Raw genomic sequence first — 18,111 nt, 5'->3', positions numbered from 1 at the left:
AAGCCCTGCCCTCAGGCACACATAAAAGAAACCACTTCATTTGCGGAAAGCAAGGCTGAGTTCCCAGAGTTCGTAGGACAAGACCCTTGCAGCCCTAAAGAGAAGAAAATGGACCAAAGGCAAATCACGAATAGAAGTGTGGGAGTAAAGAGAAAAGGGTCTCCGAGTTGGAGGGAGGGATGTGGCTTCCCCAGGTCCTGGCCCCCAGGACTCCTCTGGAAGCAGCACCAGTTCTGAAGGGCAGTAGAAGAGCAGCTGTTCTCAGTCAGGGTCTGAGTCAGGGTCCGAGGAGAGCTGTCCCTCCATGGTCTCGCACATGGCATCCTGCAGGGATGTGAGCTGACCCCGGGGACTCATCCCCATGGGCTGGATGACTCTGTGCCTGCGGGGAAAAGGCGTGGTAGGGATGGGCACGGGTCCTGCTCACCCCTGGCTGCGACCTTCTGTTCCACCAAGCTGCTCCTGTTTACTGGGGAAGCCTGGGTGGGAACTGTTTCAGTCAGGCCTAAATCCTAACTGCTACCTAAGCTCTGAGACCTTAGGCAGTGTCTTAATTTTTCTGGGCCTCAGTTTTCATCAACTGTAAAGATAGACCTAATACTGATCTCAGCCCTAACCCCTGGCTAGAGAATTTTCTCCAAGACAGGTGATTTCAAACATTAGTAACGCAGCCCTGCCAGAACCTAAGCCCCACTGTGATCCCACTTCCTGTGGCTCGCAAGACAGGACGTGGGTCCTTCTCCTTTGTCCTAGCGCTGGGCCCCTCCTGCCAGGGCACATACCTGGAGAGCTTGTCAAACATGTTCACCAGCTTCATGGCCTCATGCTCTTTCTGCTCCTCTGTCATGCCCTCCATGGGGTTGGGAGGCTTTTCCTCTACCCTTCCAGTCACTGGGTTTATGCTGTTTCACAAGAGAGGGAGCATGGGGAACGCATCAGTGACTTTGCAGGACAAAAGAAGGCTGTGTGGGGTGAGTGGAGTTCCTTATCTTCCTGCTTGGGCTTGTAATGGCAAGAAACCCATTTTCCTGGGTGCGGGGAAGGCGAGGCAACTGCAGAAGAGCCCTCCCTCCTGGAGCAGCAGGTAACCAGCTCCTGCTGTCTGGACCACCCGGTCCCCGGCACTGCTCGGCCCCCTTCAGCCGGTGTTCTCAACAAAACACCCTGATGTCAGAATACGTGTCACTTGGGAACAGCAGCCTGATTCTGTAAGGTTTTACCTGCTGGTCACCCTGTCCTGCCCACCCTACGGGCCCAAATGGGTGTGGGAATAGGAATGGGGGCCGAGTGAGGGCAGCCCGAGGATGTGGGGGGCACACACCTGGCCTTGGCTTCCTTGTACTCGTCTGTGTCCGTGTCCTCGTCCTCCGAGTACTGGCCCTCAGGCCGGCCCCCTGCCATGAGGCCCCTAGCAGCCAGGAGGCCGGCAGCATTCCCGTAGCCTGTGTACTTGATGAATCGGGGCACTGAAGGGCAGGGCAGAGGTCAGTGTGCAAACGTGGCTGGGGAGGGGCAGGCGAGGGGCAGGCAAGGGGCCGGCCCCCCGACTCACCGCTCTCAGAGCACAGGACAAACAGGAACTCGGCTGCCACCCTCTTCACGTCGGTGTCCAGGTGCGTCATGAGGCGAACCAGCTTGTTCCGCAACAGCTCCCCCACCTCAGGCCGGGTCCTCACATCCCGCAGCGGGGGCAGCACCTGGGGATGTAGTTGTCCCTGAGCCCAGGCCTGGAACGACCAGGGTCTCTGACCAGGGCCTGACCGCGGCCCCTCTGCCCCGTACCTGGGCCTTCAGGAACTTCCTGGCGGGGCGGTGCATGCGGGCACACTCCGTCAGCACGCTCAGCACGGGAGCCACACTCTCCTTCAGCCTGTGCGTCTGCAGAGGAGCCTCTGTCACTGGACTGCGCCCATCTGACTCGAGGCCAGGGGAGCTAGGCACACACACCAGATGGTCCTGGCAAGAAGCGTTCGGGACGAGGCCCCGCCACAGGGGCCCCAGCTGAGGGGCTCAGAGAGGGCAGTGGGTGTCTGTGTGAGCTTCGAAAAGGACAGGCGTGGACCCTAACTCAGGGCCATTCGCATGCCCTGCAACTTGAGGCAAATCACTCAACTGCTTTGAGTCTCACTTCCCTCCCTTTACACCAGAATGGTGGGGAAAACAGAGTGTCCCAAGCTGTTAGCACACCACCAGAACACAAACCAGCTCCCAGGGCACGCAGGCAACATGGATTCCCCGGGGCCCTACAGAATCTCTTTGGCTTGCGTGATACGTCTGCGAACGCCAGGGTGGCTGGTTAGAGCACTGGCTGGCCAATGCCCTGGGGTGCAGCCACAGGAATCAGGGAGCCTCTGGCTTGAAGGCCCTGCGGGTCCCCTTAGGGACGCCAAGGCACAGCCGATGCTCGTCACCAAGGGCTGCTTGTGCTCAGTGACAGTTTGAGTTTAGGGGCACAAACAGGGACTACGGGTGGGCGGGCTTCTCAAGGCCACTCAAAGACCCACAAGGAGATCTAAGAAAATGAGTCCTTTGCTAGACTCTGAAAACTGTTTCCGTATACTTCTCAGGGAGAAGGGTCCAGCCTCCTGCGTGGCCGGACCGTGGAGGAGCTGGAGCGTCACCTGAATCACACTGGGGGGCTGATCTCCACCTCCCAGCGTGGACTACAAAAACGCAGCGACCACAGCTGCGCGGGAAAGCCTGGACCAGAGCCACAGCAGCTCCCCCTGCCCACCTGGTGCAGACGCTTCTCCAGGAAACTAAGGAGAGCACGAATCACATCCATGTTCACTCCCAGGAACTCCAAAGAGCCTTCGTGGGGTTCCAGGGTGAGAAGAACGTCCAGACATTTGAGGGGCAAGTTCCCCAGGAGGTTCACCGTGTGGCTAGGGACAGATGAAAGGGGCATTTGGTAAATCCAATCCCCGAGCCCAGGTACAACGCCTGCCACCACTTGCTGGGGCCATGATATAAACCAGCGCAGGGGGCCTGAGCAACAGCACGAGGTACCAGAGCTGAGGGCAACACTCCCTGCGAACGGCCGACCTAGTACACATCTGGGTCGAAGCAACGCAGTCAAAAATCAGAACCTGCCTATGCGTAGGTCAGCAACAATGGACGTGAATAAGCGCGCTGCCTTACAGATACCATACTGTCCGTGACACTACCCAAAGTCCACTGGCACGTTCCTGTCCCCGGACTCACAGCTCTTGTCCTAGCTGTGTACTGTAAATGCCGGAGCTCCCCGGAAATACACTGACGTCCGTCTCACCCAGGTGAAGAAGACTCTAGAGCTAGGAACCACCAGGGAGACCTGCGAGCAGAACGCCCCCCGCACGACAGGCACCACCCTCACCCGTGGAGCTCCTCTGTGCGGTCTCCAGCAGCAGCAACCATCACACAGTGCCGCAGGAGGGTCCCCAGGTGCCGGTAAAGGGCAGTGTCTTCCTGACCAAAGAGAAGAAGATTCCTGTGAGAGCGCCCCACTCGTCCCCATCGCTGCCAGCTGAGATTCCACCGTCTGGCCCACCGCAAGCCCACGCACGCTAATTACACACCTCTATTGTACACCTGGATGCTGTCCTCTCCCACGCGACCTGAAGAGCACCCTCCTGACTAAGAACGTTGACGGATCCCTTTGGACCTGCTCTGCACTTTAGGCCCATGCTCACAGAGGCGTGGTGATGAGTCTCTCACAGCCTCCCCCCACCAAACAGCCCTCCTGCCAAGCTGCAAGAGCCAGTTATGCTCTCCACCGCCCTGAGAAAACTTCCTTGAGGGCCCTGTCCCGGATGGGCATCTCCCTGCCTTCTCTTGACAGGCTAAGAATTCTTCCTGGCCTGACGTGGAGAAATTTGAAGATACCTGGCAAAGCAGCACGTCCAAGAAACGTCCAAGTTGTTATACCCCACCCACAGGCTAAGATCAGCCCTCACCTCGTCCACTTCCCTCTTGATGGAGTCGAAGGTGATGTTGAAGAGCACTTTGAGGATCTCCATGGCTCGCTCAGTCTCCTGGGGAGGCAGGAGCTCAGGGGGCCTCTCTCCAGGGGTCATTCCCAGCGTCAGCTCCAGCGCTTCGGTCAGCAGGTGCACTCCCTGCAGCTCCTGAAACAGCTGCTGGCGCACATCGGCGCGAAGTGCCGTTAGCAAGAAGAGGAGGCGCAAGTCAAAGAACTGGACGTCGTGCGGGAAGCTGCTCTGGCGGTACAGCCCCACTCGCTCTGCGAGCCTCACCACTAGACCCGCCTCTGCCGCCAGCACCTGTGCCACGGGGCTGCTTAACACAAGGTTGCACAGGCACTTAAGGGACTCAAGCACAACATCCATGTCCAGGGGTTCGGGGACCGAGCCCTGGGAGGCGGAGATGCCAGCATAGCAGGCAAGTGCCTGCAGGCTCCGGCGGCTGGTGAATGAGTCCAGGCAGCTGCGGTCCCTAGACAAGATGCGGATGCTCTGCAGCCAGATGATGCGGCGGGAAGGTGGCAGGCCCTGCTCCAGGACCGAGACCAGCAGCTCCGCCAGTCTCTGTGGGCAGGGAGAAGAGCGGTTCCACCAGGCTCCTCTACCTGGGCCACCCGTCCCTGCCCCTCTACCCTTCGTTGAGCACCCACCTTCCTGTCCTCCTGTTGGGCAGCATCAAACGTGAAACTCTGGCAGTTCTGCAAAGAGACCCAGAGGCTCAGAAGGCGCAGGCCCACCGCGGCAGAACCCGGGCTCCGTGGAGAGGGACCTGAGGCCGCAGGCACCGCTCGGAACAGATGGCGCCCCAGCCCCCCACACCAGCCCCCACAGCAACTCCTCAGAGACGTGGCGCTCCTCCCTGCCGCGCTCCCTTCCACCCTCAGCCCCTCGCCACGCTCACCACTCACGCCCCCGCCGCCGGCCACGCGTGCGGACCCCACCCGGCCCCACCTCCTCCCTAAACGTCCCGCGTCCACAACTCCCGCTCACCTCCCGGTTGTATGCGCGAAGAGCCTCCATAACTACGTCCTCCTCCCCCGTCTCCACGGCATCCGCAACCGCCCGGGGCTCCATGGCGGGCCCGGGACCCGGCGCCGGGAAAGCGGGAAGCACCTCGCTTCACGGTTCCCGGCCTCCGTCTGCCCGCCCCGCCCAGGCTCGGCGCACTGGGGTGGCCAAGACCGGGCTTGCGCGGCACCGCGGGGCGGGGCTTGGGAGGCGCGCGGGGGAGACCGGGATGAGGCGTGCGCGGCGCCGCGGGGCGGGGCCTGGGAGGCGCGCGGGGGAGGCCGGGACGAGGCGTGCGCGGCGCCGCGGGGCGGGGCCTGGGAGGCGCGCGGAGAAGGCCGGGACAGGGTGTGCGCGGCGTAGTCTGGGCTGCGCGCGCCTTAAAGTGGCGAGCCCTGGAACAGCCCCCCTCTAGGACCCAAAGGCTTTGCCGCCAAGTGAACTTGGGCTTCAAAATCCGACTCGGTGATCGTCCGACCTCTGGGCCCGAATCGCCCCTGAACCGAGCGGCGAGCCTCGCTTCTTGGGCCGGAATTCCCTGTAGGAGAGGACCTCAGCCCCCCACCCTTCCATCACACGAACACCAACACTCCTCTTGATGCACAGAACGAATGAGATGTCCAGGAGAAAGCCGAGGTGGAAAGGATTTTGCAACCCCGGGACCACTCGGTTTCTAACCAGGCGTTTGAGTGCCTACTGCATGCGAGGAGCCGGGATGCGGGTGAACAGGACCCAAAGGTCCCTGCCTTCGTGCAGCTTATGTGCCAGAGGTGAAGACCAAGAAAAACGGGCAAACGAGACGACTTTAGGCATAGTGTTGTGATCGAATAAGAAAAGGGGCTTGGTGGACTGCAGGGAGACCTGAAGAAGTGCCATTTTTGCTGAGACCGGTTGGTAAGAAGTGAACCAGGAAAGGATCTGAAAGAGGGTCATGGAAAGTAGAAGGAGTGGCCAGTGCAAAGGTGGGAATGGCCGTGGTGGGAGATAGAAACGTCATTATTGTGGCCGAGAGAAAGGGGAGAGTGGGGAGGGGAGGTCAGGATGAAGGCAAAGCCTGGTCATGTGCGGTGACTTCCTTGCTGTTTAAGCAGGCACACCTGTTGGTCTGGCCTGGACTCAGTTTACAACGTGAAAAGCAGAGATGATAAAAGTTCCCATTTCAGTGGATTGTCAGGCAGACTAAATGACACACAGCAAGTGCTCCATTACGTTGGGTGGTAACTTATAGTCCATCCACTGGGCAAGAAGGCTTTGTTGAGTATCTACTTTGTGTCAGGCCCCTTGTCAGTGCCCAGGTGCAAAGTCAAGAAGCACTGGCTCCTACCGTCCCCACTCCCCTTACGCTCCCACTCCTCTTCCTGGTTTCTTGTTTTCTTCGGAGTGCTTCACCCCTGCGACTTCTGCACTGCTCGCTGGTTCCAGGCACTTTCTAGGCACTGATCTCCACTTTGTTCCGTCGGCAGTAACTGGAGCCGGCCTTCGCACCGAGTCCGCTTCTTAGCCGCACCGCAGCCGGGCGGGCCGGGTCGGGCCTCAGGACCCGGGCGGGGTCGCGGCGAGGAGCCTCTCTCGCCTGGGAAAGGGCCCGTGAGCTCTTCACAGTTAGGACCTGAAGCCGCCTTAGGCGGGAATGGTTGCGGGAGTGTTTGTCGGCACCCTAATTGACACTAAAGACACTAACCACCCAGGGGTCCCAAAAGCAAAGGGCTCGCCCCATCCCCAAGCCAAGCTGTGGAAGAAACGTCAGATCCTTCCTTGCCCACTGCCGCACCCCCGCGGCCTGGACCTCGGCCGGAAGTCGGACGGCCTGAGGCGGAAGGGGCGGGACCGGAAGCCACTTCCCGCGAGTGTGCCACGTCAGAGGAGGTTGTGGCCGAGCCGAGCCGGAGACGGATCCCCGGGTCGGAGCTGTACGGGATGGCGGACTGGGCTCGGGGTGAGTGCGGGAGAGCCGAGGCGGATGGCGGCGGGGCCCGCTGGAACCGACGCCGCTGCCCGCAGGAGCCGCCTTTGCCTGCCCCCCGTCCCGCTGAGTGGCCTCGTCCGGGAGACCCTCGGGGCGGGCGGCGACGGGGCAGGGCGGCCGGGCTGCAGCCAGCAGCGCGGTGGAGGAGTCCCTGGGGCCCTGTGGGCGCTCCTGCCCAGCTGCTCCGTGAAGCTGCGGGGTCCGGAGGCCCGCAGTCCCCACCCCTGCGAGATGGTTCTGTCCGGGACCTCGGCCGGGCCGCCTGGTCGACGGGTCCCGGAGGCTAGCCCCCTCGGAGTGGGGGCTGCGCGTGATGAGAGGGCCCAAGCAGGTCGCGTACGGACTCGGGCTCAGGGTGCCCCACTTGCCCCCCGGGAGCCCCTCTTCTCATTTGCCAAGTGGAATGCCGATGCTTGTTTCGCTGGGCTGTTGTGACCTTTAAGGAATTAATGGATACAAGGGGTTGGTAGGACGCTAACGCCTCTAATTTTGGGGTCTGTACACATTCGTGGTTCTTAGGGCTGTGCTCCTATTAGATAAGTCTCATTGAGGTATCTGGGCCAAGGCAAATATGCACTCTGAACTTTGGGGGAGGCAGTTGTCATCTACCCGATAGGATGGTAATTTTAAATCACCAAGCCCAGCCCCTGTCGTGGGCCAGGTCTCAGCAAACACCATGCTCTGGGTGTCAATACAAGGCCCTGTGTGGGGTGCAGAAGTGAGCAGACCTAGGCCCTGCTCTTGGGATCAGTCTCAACCTTTGTTACTAAGGCTTTCCTAAGGCTTTACCAGAGTTCACTGGTTTTCTCTGAGAACAGGTTCTGTGTACGTCGCTGGTGATATCCATGGAGGGATGGTACAGGTTCTGTCACAGAATGTCAGGAAGTGCTGGTTGGACTGAGCCCTTTGGAGGTGCCTACGCATCCCAGCCTGGATGAGTACACAGAACATGTGCTCACGCACACTTGTTTATACAGCCTGTCTTGTGTGTGGAGTCCACGTGTTGGATCCTGGGTTAGGGCGGGACCTGCTCAGTAGACTCAGGAGGGCCCAGTACCTCTGGACACCCGACTGGGCCAGATGGGATTGGAGTGAGAGCCCTGAGGCCACAAAGGGCTGAGGTGCAGGCGTCCAGGGGATGCTCGTGGGTGGATGCATGCCCTCAACCTCTGTCTTTACTTGCAGCTCAGAGCCCCGGCGCTGTGGAGGAGATTCTAGACCGGGAGAACAAGCGGATGGCTGACAGCCTGGCCTCCAAGGTCACCAGGCTCAAATCGGTCAGTGGTGGTCCTCTCCTTTTGCCTCCACCTAGCATCCTGGAGGGGGTATCGGAGGGAGGGTGAAGACCTGGAAGGGTTTCAGGTAGTTCCACCATCCTTGTCCCGTCTGTGGCACACTCACTTGTGTGCGGCCCAGGTGGCATTTGGATCTGCTGACCTCTGCTGGTCTTGCTGGGGGTCAGGTGCTGTCCGCTGTGTTTGTCCTGGCCTGACCCTGCCTCTTCTGTGTTCTGACCAGCTGGCCTTGGACATTGATAGGGACGTGGAAGACCAGAACCAGAGCCTGGGCGGCATGGTAAGGCCCGTGTTTTGTGAGTGTCACGGTCACCTCTGCTCCCCACCGCCTGCTGTGCAGCCCCCACATGTGTGTGTGTTGTGGGGTCGCCGCCCCTGTGTGACGATGATGGGATTCCTTCCTCAGGACACAGATTTCACGAGTGTGACGGGCCTCCTCACGGGGAGCGTGAAGCGCTTTTCCACAATGGCACGGTCTGGGCGAGACAACCGGAAGCTTCTGTGTGGTATGGCCGTGGGCCTGATCGTGGTCTTCTTCATCCTCTCCTACTTCCTGTCGAGGCCAAGGACGTGAGCCAGTGGGAGCTGGCTTCTGCGGGTGCCTCGGGCAAGCATGGTCCGCCTCTGCCTGGCGTCCTGGGCCAGAGAACTTAACGACAAAATACTCCTTTGAAACGACGATTGTGGCTTAGGAATCTTGTTCCTGTGTGGCTGGGAGCCTCTGACCCAGTGAGCTTGTGTTAGCTGGTCCCATGTGTGCAAGGGGCCCATCTTCATGGGGTAGCCAAGGCCCACTTCCTCTGCCACCTTGGGTGCTAGAAGCCCCAGCAGAGTCAGGTCCAAGCAGAGCAGCTGGGAATCCTGGACACGGTCACCTGTGAACAGCAGCTCTTCCCCTGGCCCTCGAGTTTCTGAACATCTCAAGGCTCTTCTACGCTGTTCTTGTCTGGATAAGGCCACGTCTGGTATTTGAGATGCTTGGAGCTGACGTGGGAAGGGGGTGTGGCGGTGAACCTCAGATCATCGCTGTCACCTTCAGCCGAGTGTTCTCAACCCAGAGATGGCAGTTGCTCCTGCCCAGAGCCGCTCGGCATCCGTGGACCAGTGGAAGTCAGGGGTCCTGCCGAGAGGCCTCTTCCTGCCTTCCAGTCCCACAGCTGAAGCCCGACCCTCAGGGAAGGGCAGGGGTTGTGGATGGAGTTGGGAACTGCAGCCTTCGCTGAAAGCATGGGGCTCACATTCTGGTGATCTCCTGGCCATGTATCCAGGTGCAGAAAGTGATACTTTCTCACGATTCAAGATCTACCCAGAGCACCAGGGATCTACTTCCAGGAGACCAGATCTCTGGAAACAAGTCCATCTGGCATTTCAGAGTCAGGCAGGGTGTGAGGAGGGACTTTCGTGGGTATAGATGGAGGCTTCCAAGTAAGGGCTCTTCATAGGACCTATAGGTCAGTTTCTGAGGGTCAGCGAGCAGTTCCCACCAAGCCTGGCCCTTCCACTGCGGTGTTTGCCCACCTCTCCCTGGGCCCTCAGCGCCCACTCGGTCAGTCCCCTGCTCACTCGAACCTCGAACTGAACCACAGGCCGAGCCAGACCAGTGGCTTCTTACCCCACTGAGACCTCAGTATCCTTGTCTTCACAAAAAACACTTGTAAGAAACGAGTCACCGGCTTGTGTCCTTCCCTGCCCTTGTTCGACCTTCTGGTTTCCTAGTCAGCCCCCCTTACTCCCTGAGGGCTACTGGCTCACCGTCCGCCTCCCCGCACGCTCGTGCCACGCGCGGTCACGCGCGCCAGCCGCACCTGCTGCCCCACGTTGCTGGTCTCTGGCCCCGGGCACCGCGCCTCTGGTGCCGCTGCTGCGCCTACCCTCGTCCTCCGCCTGGCAGGCTGGCTTCACCTCGCACGCTTGCCTTGGTGCCCTCCCTTCCACTGTACCTGCGACTTGAGTGCGCCGTCTCGTCCAGCGTGTGCTTGTGTCTCCCCCGGTGAGACTGCCTTGCTTGTCTCCGTGTCTCTGGGGCTTGGCTGTTTCCCTGTCCTCCTGGACGTTCCTTCGCAGGTCTCTGGTCCTGCCTTGACCCCCAGCGCCCTGTGCGCTGCGGCTTTGGCTTCGCCTGCTTCTCATCTCACACTGAACCTTGTCGCGGGGCTTTGTCCTCCGGTCACCAAGCTCAACAGCTGCTGCCTGTGCAGTGTTTCCATCTGGTTGCCGCAGGCCCTGCAGATACACCCAGACCTGAGCTCCGCGGCCCCCACCTTGTCTGGGTCTGGTAACCTTGCTTCCTGAGAACGTGGCTCAGCCATGGCAGCCTTCCCCCCGCAGATGCTTTTATGTGGTGTTCCCCCTTGTCTTGCCAAGGCAGACCAGGAATTTAGAGTTTGCCTTCAGGGTGGCACACCGGCTGCTGTGTTCTCTCCTCAGGTCTCCGTCTGTGCCTCCCCACTTCTCCACCTCCACGGCTCTTTGCAGCCCTTCCAGCTATTTGGGGGTCTGGGTTCTAGTTTCTTTCTGGTTTACTTTCTTGCTTCCTACTCTCATTGTGTTAGGTGAATTCCTGAAGGGAGCATGGCACCCCTGCTGCCGCTGTGTCGGCAGGGTTTCCTGTGGTGCCTTCCCTGCTCAGCCCTGTACACTGAGCACCTAATCCTGTGGGTAAGTGGGGTTTGCCGAGGTTGATCCCGGAGACCATAAAACAGAAGGACTTGGAGCCTCCCTCTGTGCCAGGTGAGGATGAACTGCCAGGTTCTATCCCATGATTCATGGACAACACATTTAGCAATAAAAATTTGGAATAAAGAGCTTCGTGATGAAGTAAACCCATAGCCTTTGGTGTTTTCATTTCCTTGGGGACTTCAGATAGCTTTGTCTGGAACTGACTCTGCTCCGTAAACTGGCCGTGGGCACCAGTGGTCTGGACTCTGCTGCTTTCCTTCTCCTGGGTCCCTTCTCCCCTCCTCACTCATCCCCTCAGGCGGGCAGACGTGAGCTCGCCGCTTCCTGCCGCTGGACCTTCCTTTGCGCGAGTTTCTGTGACTCAGGTGGGGAAGATGATAGCATTACCTCTTCAGGATTAAAGGGATGCAGGTGAGGTGTTTAGGACAAGTAGCCTGACACGGTCACAGCTGAGGGAGGGTCAGCAGCTGTGCTATGCTTAGTGCAGCTGCAGCCCGCGGTCCCACGGGGGTGACAGGGCTGCCTGCCCAGGGCTAGGGTGAAGGTTAGACTTCATTCCTCAAGGCTGGCCTTGGACTCCAGGGCATCCTCTGGAAATGCCCTTCTTCATCACAGCTCAGACACCCCCTTCCCTGCACAGATCTTATGCTTCCCGTATTATCTTTGATGTTTAACAGATCACCTTCAAATGTAGTCACTTAAAGTTGCAGTAATAGTTTATGTCTCACGGTTACTGTTGGAGTTTGAGACAGAGTGGAGACAGTTGTCTCTGCTCTGTGATGTTAAGGTCTCTGTTTGGAGACAAGAGACTGGCACTGCCACTTGCTGAAGGCTCACACACGTCTATAGGTCATTGCTGGTGTGAGCTGGGGGCCCAGCTGGGTTCACTGTGTTGCCATGTGTTGAGCTTCCTTACAACATGGTGGCTGGTGTGACGGTGAGCAAAGAGAAGAGGGACGGCCAGGCAGAAGCTGTTTTCTTTGTACGTTGCATGGCCTGGCTTCAGAAGTCACATAGCATCACTTTATTCAGGACGGTCACAGGCTCTAGATTCCAGGGGAGGGACACAGACCCCACCTCAGCAGGGGAGAGGCAGTCACACAGGGAGAGGACCACATGGGAAGGGACGAATGCAGGTGTGACCGTCTTTGGAGGATACAGCAAGGCGCGGAGGGCAGCGCTCCAGGCAGAATCAGAAGGGCAGGCATAGCAGCGTCTGATGCTCCTGAGCCCTCCTCTCTGCTCAGACCCCAGGCCCTGGAAGCTAGGGTGGGACCTGACAGGGGCTGGCATGATCGCCTGTGGGGGCCCCTTTCTGGAAAATGTTAATCCTCCCTCAAGGCGAACCATCGCTAACGGAATCCGTGATTTATTGTATATCTGGGCACAGCAGGAAGCACATTTAGCAAATGGGAAAGCATAGAAAAAATAGCTGGTCACAACTGTCCGAGCAAGCATGCTCTGCCCTGCAGGGCCAGGCCGGCTGCAGCCCAGCTGGTAGAGGAGCCGCCCAAAGCCCTCAGCTCGGGGAGTCTGTTGTTGGGGGGACACGATGTGCAGAGGCTTAGCGTGACGGGTGGGGCGGGGCCAGGGCTATTCCACGTCCACGACCAGGGGTGTCATGTAGTCAGAATGCTTGATGCCAAAGGTGACGATCGGGGCGCAGGGCTTGGTCACTGTCACCTGGGAGAGGAGAGGCTGTGAGGGGCCGGCACCCCCGCCCCCGCCCCGCAGGCTCTGCCCTCACTGGGGCCGGGGCTGCTGTACCTCCTAACCCCCCGGCCAAGGTGACCAGCAGGAAGCCCCTCTCAGAGCCTGGCATGTGGTGACACTCGGCAGCGCTCACCGTCACCAGTGTTTGGGGACACTGGGGACACAGAGTCTGCCGGCTGGGGAAGGCTGGTGCTGGAACGCACAGTGTTCTGATGGTGCCTGGCCCCCGTGACCCTTGCAGGCTTACAGGCCCGTCCCCACCCCACCCCTCCGGGCCGTGCTCTTGCCAGACCTTCTCAGGGCTGTGGGCTCCTGGTCCTGGCTTGAGGGTCTTGTCCCCCGGGGGCTCCACTCGGGCAGCCATGGTGTACTGTGGAGCCTTGAACTTGGTCACCTGGACATCGGTCTGGCGGTAGGCTGCGGGACCTGGGGTCTGGGAGGTGAAAGAGGCTCACACAGGCTCGGCCTGCCAGGGCGTGCGACCCCAGAGGGCAGGGGCTGGCATCAGACACTGGGTTTCAGGCCCCAAGTCACTGTGTGTCTGTGTGTCAGGGGACTCTTCTGTCTCCAAACGATGGCCATACCATGTGACAGTACCCCAGTGCTCTGGGGCCCTTCTCTGTGTGGGATGTCACCTTCCCTTCAGCCTCGCCGTGGCAATGACACCCCAGTCTGTGCCAGCCCCAGACTTGTCCCTTCCATGAGTGTGTGTGAGAGAGGACTCTTCCTAGTTGCGGACTCAAGGGCCTTGGGCTGGTGAGGTCAGCGGTGCTGTGATGCCACCTTGCCAGGCTCCCCAGGCTCCCCAAGCTCCCGGGTACACAAGCACCTCAGGGCCTTTGCACTGGCTGTTTCTGCAGCCAGAACCCTCCTCCCCCAAATATGTCCCAGCTTATTTTTCTCCTCTTGTCAGCTTCCTCCTGCATGCCACCATGTCTCACACTGCTCCTCGCCCCTCAGGCAGCACCCCACTCAGGCAGCACCCACACACTGGGTGTTGAGGTGTTCGTCTCTCCTCAGCACCATCGGTCTCCATGCCGAGCCTCGGCCTCTTCGTCCTCCTCCACTGTCTGCCCCTCCTCACCTCTGGGATGTAAACCAGTGGGGGTGGGGACAGACGTGTGGCAGGCTCCAAGAGGATGAAGGAGCTGAGAGGCTTCGGGAGGATGGGGGTCAGGCTGGTGGGTCCTAGGTTCTGGGGGAAGGGGCCCGATGGGCCGTCTCTCTAGGGGGTAAGCAGTGCTCTGCCCGAGCCGGGTGACCCTTGCCTTGTACAGGTCGTCGCTGAAGCTGCCCAGCTTGCTGCGGCCCTTGATGGAGAAGGCGGGCTGGGAGGCCTTGCCGACAGTGTGGGGCCCCATCACCACGGGCAGCATGTAGGCAGCGGGGCCTGTCGGGGGCGCAAGTGCCGAGTCTCAGGCTGGACGGAATCCTGTGCCCAGAGTCTCCACCCCCATCAGGCCAGCCCCCCTCACCCGCCCTGCCCGGGATCCTCGACCCGGTCAGCCACAGGCCATCGGGGCTGTGGCGGACCTGGGGTGCTGTCCACTCGGAAGGTCTTGGTTCGGGCAGAAATGGAGTGGCTGGGCGCCGAGTCGAACACATGCTTGGTAGATTTCTCTGGAAAGTAGTGGCCTGCGGGTGGGGGGAGGAACGGTGTGGGTGCTGGGACAGGGAGGACCATCCAGCAGATGCAAACAGGTGCCCGGGCCTGCTCGGGCGGTTCTAGGAAGACCTGCGACGTCGCAGGCCTGGGGCCTCTGGGCCCCAGTGAGTGGCGACCAGGATTGTGCACGGGTGTCCACGATGGAAATGCTGGCTGCAGGGGCTGGGGGGAGGCAGGGGCTGCTTTGAGAAGGAGGGCGAGTCTGACTTGGGCCTGGTGCGGTGACTTTGGCCAAGGAAGGCCCAGGTCAGAGTAGGGCACTAGGGTCTCAGAGGCTGCAGTGGGGTCACAGCTCCACCTCCAGGCCTGATGATATCCCTTCATGAGGAGAAAGGTGGGTCAGGAGGGTGAGGATGGCTGTACCCCTCACACCCCTCACACTGCAGCCAGGCCTGCAGTGGCCACCAGCAGGGTTGGGTGGAGCGGGGCTGGGGCTGGGCCAGAGTCCGTCACCAGGGCCGGGGGTCAGCGTGGTCTTAGTGCAGTAGCGCCCCAGGATGGAGTAGGCGGGGCCGATGTCCTTGCCAGTCCTCAGTATCTTGGGGTTCACGCTGTAGCGGGGCCCCGGGGAGCAGTTCTCTGCCAGGAGCGTGGGGGCCCCGTGGAAGCTGTAGGCCGGTGCACGCAGCTTGTCGGGCGTGTGCTTCACAAAGCCTGTGGGGCAGGGGCTCTGAGCAGCTTGGAGCCAGACCCTGCCCTTCTCCCCCAGACCCCCCATTGACCCCAGAGGGGTTGATGGGCTGGGAGTCAGGGATGAGCCCTGGCCATCCCCGGGCTCCCCGCAGACCTGGCTCCTGCCCCCTCCCAGGCTCCCAAGCGCTTACCTGTGGTGGGTGGAATCAGGTACTTGGGTCCGGGGCTGCTGTAGAGGGCCATGATGGGTCCCCGGGGGCGATGGGGCCTCCAGGTGCCCACCCATACCTCCTCCGCCATGCCTGGCTCTGTCCACGGATGGAAGGGTGACAAGGTGCTAGGAGGCCTGGGCACTCCACCCCCATCACTGCCTCTGCCCCCACTGAGGGGCAGAACTGCAGGCCACAGCCTCCTCAGTGGGGTCTCGAGTTGAGGCCCAGACTTCAGAGCAGTGGGAGATTCTGCCGCACCAACCCGTCCCCCCGCAAGGGGAGGAGCCTCGGAGCCTCGTGGACAAGCCCATGTCTCTTTCAGCGCTCACGGGCCACCCCACAGTGGCTCTGAGGGGGTCTGCGCAGGTGCTTCCCACTCAGAGGACCCTGGACGTGACTGGGCAAGGAGCAGTGGGCAAACGGGGGGAACTTCTGGGATGAGACTGTGCCGTGGGCTGAGCAGGGGTCTGCTCTGGAGGGGCCCTCACCTCCTTAGTCCAGGAGCAATGCTCAGAGCAACCTATGGACCGAGCCTTCTCAGAGGCAATCCCGTCGCACCGGCCTCGGTGCCAGGGAGTCCCAGAAAAGGAGCATGGCGAGGAAGGCCTCTCCTTCTCTCTCCTCTCCCCCTGGGGGCTTCGAGAATTGGGGAAGGGGCCCGGCCCCTGAGCTCTAGAATGTGGCTCTGTGGGGTGGTGGGTTCTAGATCACTGTCCGTGTGATGGAGACAATGACCTCAGCCCGTGGAACCCGCCCCCCCGCCCATGCCTGGCTCGGGACCGGGTCTTTGCTCCTTGTTGCAGGGTGCAGGCCAGAGGCGCAGAGGGCAGGAAGGGGACAACTAGGTCCTGGACTAGGACAGTGAGGCCATGGGACCCAGAGTCCGAGTGGCCGAGGAGTAAGGTCCTCAGGGGCAGAGCTGAACCTCCTCAGTCCTGCCCCCGGGGAAGGACTGAGCTGGGGAAACTGAGGCACAAGAAGGCTCTGGCTGTTGGGGATGCTGGGATCCAGGGTGCAGTAGGGCTGCCCTGGTTTGGGGTGGGGGCAGGAGTTGGCATCGGAAGCTGCTGCTCTGCTGAGGGCCCTTTCCCTGACCCTGCTCTCCCTCCTGCATCATGCTGGCTGTGCCCGCCCGTCGGACCCTGAGTGTCCTCCTTAGCATGTCCTTCTTGGGGCTCCGGCTGGGGCTCCGTCTCTTTCCTTGGGTGACTTCTCAATCCCCTGGACCCGTGTCATGTGTATATTGTGCACATTTATTGTCTCAAAATGATAACCTTCAGATGCAGAGCGCCAGCACCCAGCCTCTTCCCCCAGCCCTGGCCGCTTCCTCTCTCTGGGGCTCTTTGCCCTTCCCCGCTCTGAGCCCCTGCCCCCGACCTCTGCCTCCGCAGGCCTTCTTGTGTCCTGATGCCTCCCTGCATCTACATGTCTCGCCTATCTGTCTGTCTTGCTTTGTCCACCTGCCTACAAGGGCCTCTGCCTGGATTTCTGTTGGTGGGTCTGCCCTCTGTGTGGGGTTACTTAGACGTGTGTGCTCCGCTCACATGATCCTATGTGTGAGCCTGTAGTTGTGTGCCTGAGGGTGGGGAGAGACAGGAGCCGGAGGCTGAGCTGCAGGAGGCTTTGTTGATTGGATGGCTTGAGGATAAATTCATGCACAGGGAAGTGGAAGGGGTGTCGTCGTCATGGTTGCCTGTGCGGCTGGTCCTACGGCTGCTTGGAGCCACATCTGGGGTCCACTAGGCATCGTCCTGACTGCCCAGCACTTGCACCCGGAAGGCAGACACGTGTGGGCCAAGAGGCCTGGGGTTCCCGTGCCCGGTAATGAGTAACTAGAGAGCCACGGCTCCATCAGGCAAACAGGCCCGGGCCAGCCTCTGGGGGGATGGTGGGCTCTGGACATGGCAGCAGGTCCCCTTCCAGCAGCTGGGGAAGCGGGGTGTGCACATGTGTGTTTGCATTTGTGTGTGTGTCAGGTGTGAGCGTGTGCGTATGCATGTATGTGCATGTAGGGGGAGGCTGAGGGCTGCTCTGCAGGCAATGAGGTCTGGGATGTCCACCCCTGCTGGCTGAGGCAGGTCAGGGTGTCTGTGGGGTGCTGGGGTACGGGGTTGCTGCACTGGGTGGATGATGAGGGGCTATGGCATTTGGTGGAGGGCCTGAGGAGTAGGACTGTGGGTCCTGCTAGGGCTGCAGGCCTTTAGGGAGTGGGGTGCCTCCCTGGCCACGGTACCAGCAGCTTGACCAGCTCCGCCTTGTGCATGGGCTGCAGGCCATGTGTGCAGGACTTGAGCTTGGTTACCGCTGCCTTGGCATCTGTACTGACGTCGTACTTGCCCAGGGGCCCCTCACAGAGCTCCTCTGCAGATCCCACCAGCAGCGTTTGCAGGAAGTCGATGAAAAACTCGTTGTTGTCCTCCCCCGTGGCCAGTCCTGTGTTGGGATGAGATGAGGCCAGGTCAGGACTCCTTCCAGCTCCACCCCCAGACCTCCCACCTCTAACCTCAGCGGTCTCCAGACCTTCCCCATCAATGTCCCCCTCACCTGCCCCAGATCTTCCTCCAAAACATCCCTCAGCTCCACCTGCCCGCAGACCCCTCCCGTCACCCTAACCTCAGCGGCCTCTTTCCGCTCTGGGTTCCCTAGCGTCACTGAGGAAGGAAAGCCAAGCCTCTGACTCAGTGGGAATTTCCCCTCCGTGTGAGGTTGGCTGACCTGGAGCTTGGATCGGGGTCAGGGTCAGCCTGGGCTGGGCTGGGTTGGTGACATTGGGCTTGGTGGTGACATAGGGGCTGGGAGAGAGGTTGAGCTGGGCTGGGGTTGGGGTAGGGTTGCCTGGGGACTGGGGTCGCCAAGGGCAACAGGGTCATTGTCCACATCTGTGTTCTGTGATGGAGGTGGGTTGGGGTGCCTGGGAAGGTGGGCACCAATCACTGCGGGGCCCAGTGCCTGGATTTCTAGCTTCCCACGTTCCCGC

General features: G+C 60.6%; 3 protein-coding genes across 5 annotated transcripts; 1 reads left to right on the top strand and 2 right to left on the bottom strand.

The window, feature by feature from the left end:
* Nucleotides 1-39: 39 nt before the first annotated feature.
* Nucleotides 40-5,177, bottom strand: RIC8A (RIC8 guanine nucleotide exchange factor A). 2 transcript variants are annotated; one of them, XM_022565360.2, is made up of 10 exons: nt 4,953-5,177; nt 4,613-4,660; nt 3,936-4,526; nt 3,356-3,447; nt 2,735-2,885; nt 1,783-1,878; nt 1,553-1,697; nt 1,322-1,466; nt 783-902; nt 40-382 (listed from the first exon to the last, which is right to left on the bottom strand). In XM_022565360.2, the coding sequence occupies exons 1-10, from the start codon at nt 5,034-5,036 to the stop codon at nt 262-264; spliced, it is 1,593 nt and encodes a 530-aa protein (XP_022421068.1). In that variant the 5' UTR covers nt 5,037-5,177; the 3' UTR covers nt 40-261. The 2 variants fall into 2 exon arrangements, with proteins under 2 accessions (XP_022421068.1, XP_022421069.1); XM_022565361.2 differs by having other exon boundaries at nt 3,936-4,115; nt 4,953-5,175.
* Nucleotides 5,178-5,296: 119 nt separating this feature from the next.
* BET1L (Bet1 golgi vesicular membrane trafficking protein like) lies at nt 5,297-11,053 on the top strand. Of its 2 annotated transcripts, none has more exons than XM_022565358.3 (4): nt 5,297-5,932; nt 8,122-8,213; nt 8,455-8,511; nt 8,638-11,053. In XM_022565358.3, the coding sequence occupies exons 1-4, from the start codon at nt 5,902-5,904 to the stop codon at nt 8,803-8,805; spliced, it is 348 nt and encodes a 115-aa protein (XP_022421066.1). In that variant the 5' UTR covers nt 5,297-5,901; the 3' UTR covers nt 8,806-11,053. The 2 variants fall into 2 exon arrangements, with proteins under 2 accessions (XP_022421066.1, XP_022421067.1); XM_022565359.3 differs by having other exon boundaries at nt 5,298-6,906.
* Nucleotides 11,054-12,434: 1,381 nt separating this feature from the next.
* Nucleotides 12,435-15,294, bottom strand: CIMAP1A (ciliary microtubule associated protein 1A). Its single transcript, XM_089914231.1, has 6 exons — nt 15,114-15,294; nt 14,743-14,943; nt 14,157-14,258; nt 13,886-14,013; nt 12,916-13,056; nt 12,435-12,593 (listed from the first exon to the last, which is right to left on the bottom strand). Exons 1-6 carry the CDS (start codon nt 15,220-15,222, stop codon nt 12,504-12,506), a joined length of 771 nt encoding a protein of 256 aa, XP_089770357.1. The 5' UTR covers nt 15,223-15,294; the 3' UTR covers nt 12,435-12,503.
* Nucleotides 15,295-18,111: the final 2,817 nt, after the last annotated feature.

This window comes from Delphinapterus leucas, chromosome 7, assembly GCF_059928025.1.
Source record: "Delphinapterus leucas isolate spDelLeu-1000000601 "Yukka" chromosome 7, BTC_Dleu_Yukka2, whole genome shotgun sequence".
NCBI lineage: Eukaryota > Metazoa > Chordata > Mammalia > Artiodactyla > Monodontidae > Delphinapterus > Delphinapterus leucas.
The sequence above is the reverse complement of the archived record's forward strand: the minus strand, read 5'-3'. Positions and strand labels throughout refer to the sequence as shown.

Bases quoted from the DNA above. Each gene is read 5' to 3' on its own strand.
- CIMAP1A (XM_089914231.1), bottom strand. From the start codon at position 15,222: ATGGCGGAGGAGGTATGGGTGGGCACCTGGAGGCCCCATCGCCCCCGG. The intron at 14,259-14,742 runs GTGACGGACTCT...CCCCACCCGCAG, and splicing joins CACGCTGACCCCCGGCCCTG to GCCACTACTTTCCAGAGAAA. The intron at 14,014-14,156 runs GTCCGCCACAGC...CGCCCCCGACAG, and splicing joins CCGAGTGGACAGCACCCCAG to GCCCCGCTGCCTACATGCTG.
- RIC8A (XM_022565360.2), bottom strand. From the start codon at position 5,036: ATGGAGCCCCGGGCGGTTGCGGATGCCGTGGAGACGGGGGAGGAGGAC. The intron at 1,698-1,782 runs GTACGGGGCAGA...CTACATCCCCAG, and splicing joins GGAAGTTCCTGAAGGCCCAG to GTGCTGCCCCCGCTGCGGGA. The intron at 1,467-1,552 runs GTGAGTCGGGGG...CCTGCCCTTCAG, and splicing joins TGTCCTGTGCTCTGAGAGCG to TGCCCCGATTCATCAAGTAC.
- BET1L (XM_022565358.3), top strand. From the start codon at position 5,902: ATGGAAAGTAGAAGGAGTGGCCAGTGCAAAG. The intron at 8,214-8,454 runs GTCAGTGGTGGT...TGTTCTGACCAG, and splicing joins AGGTCACCAGGCTCAAATCG to CTGGCCTTGGACATTGATAG. The intron at 8,512-8,637 runs GTAAGGCCCGTG...TTCCTTCCTCAG, and splicing joins ACCAGAGCCTGGGCGGCATG to GACACAGATTTCACGAGTGT.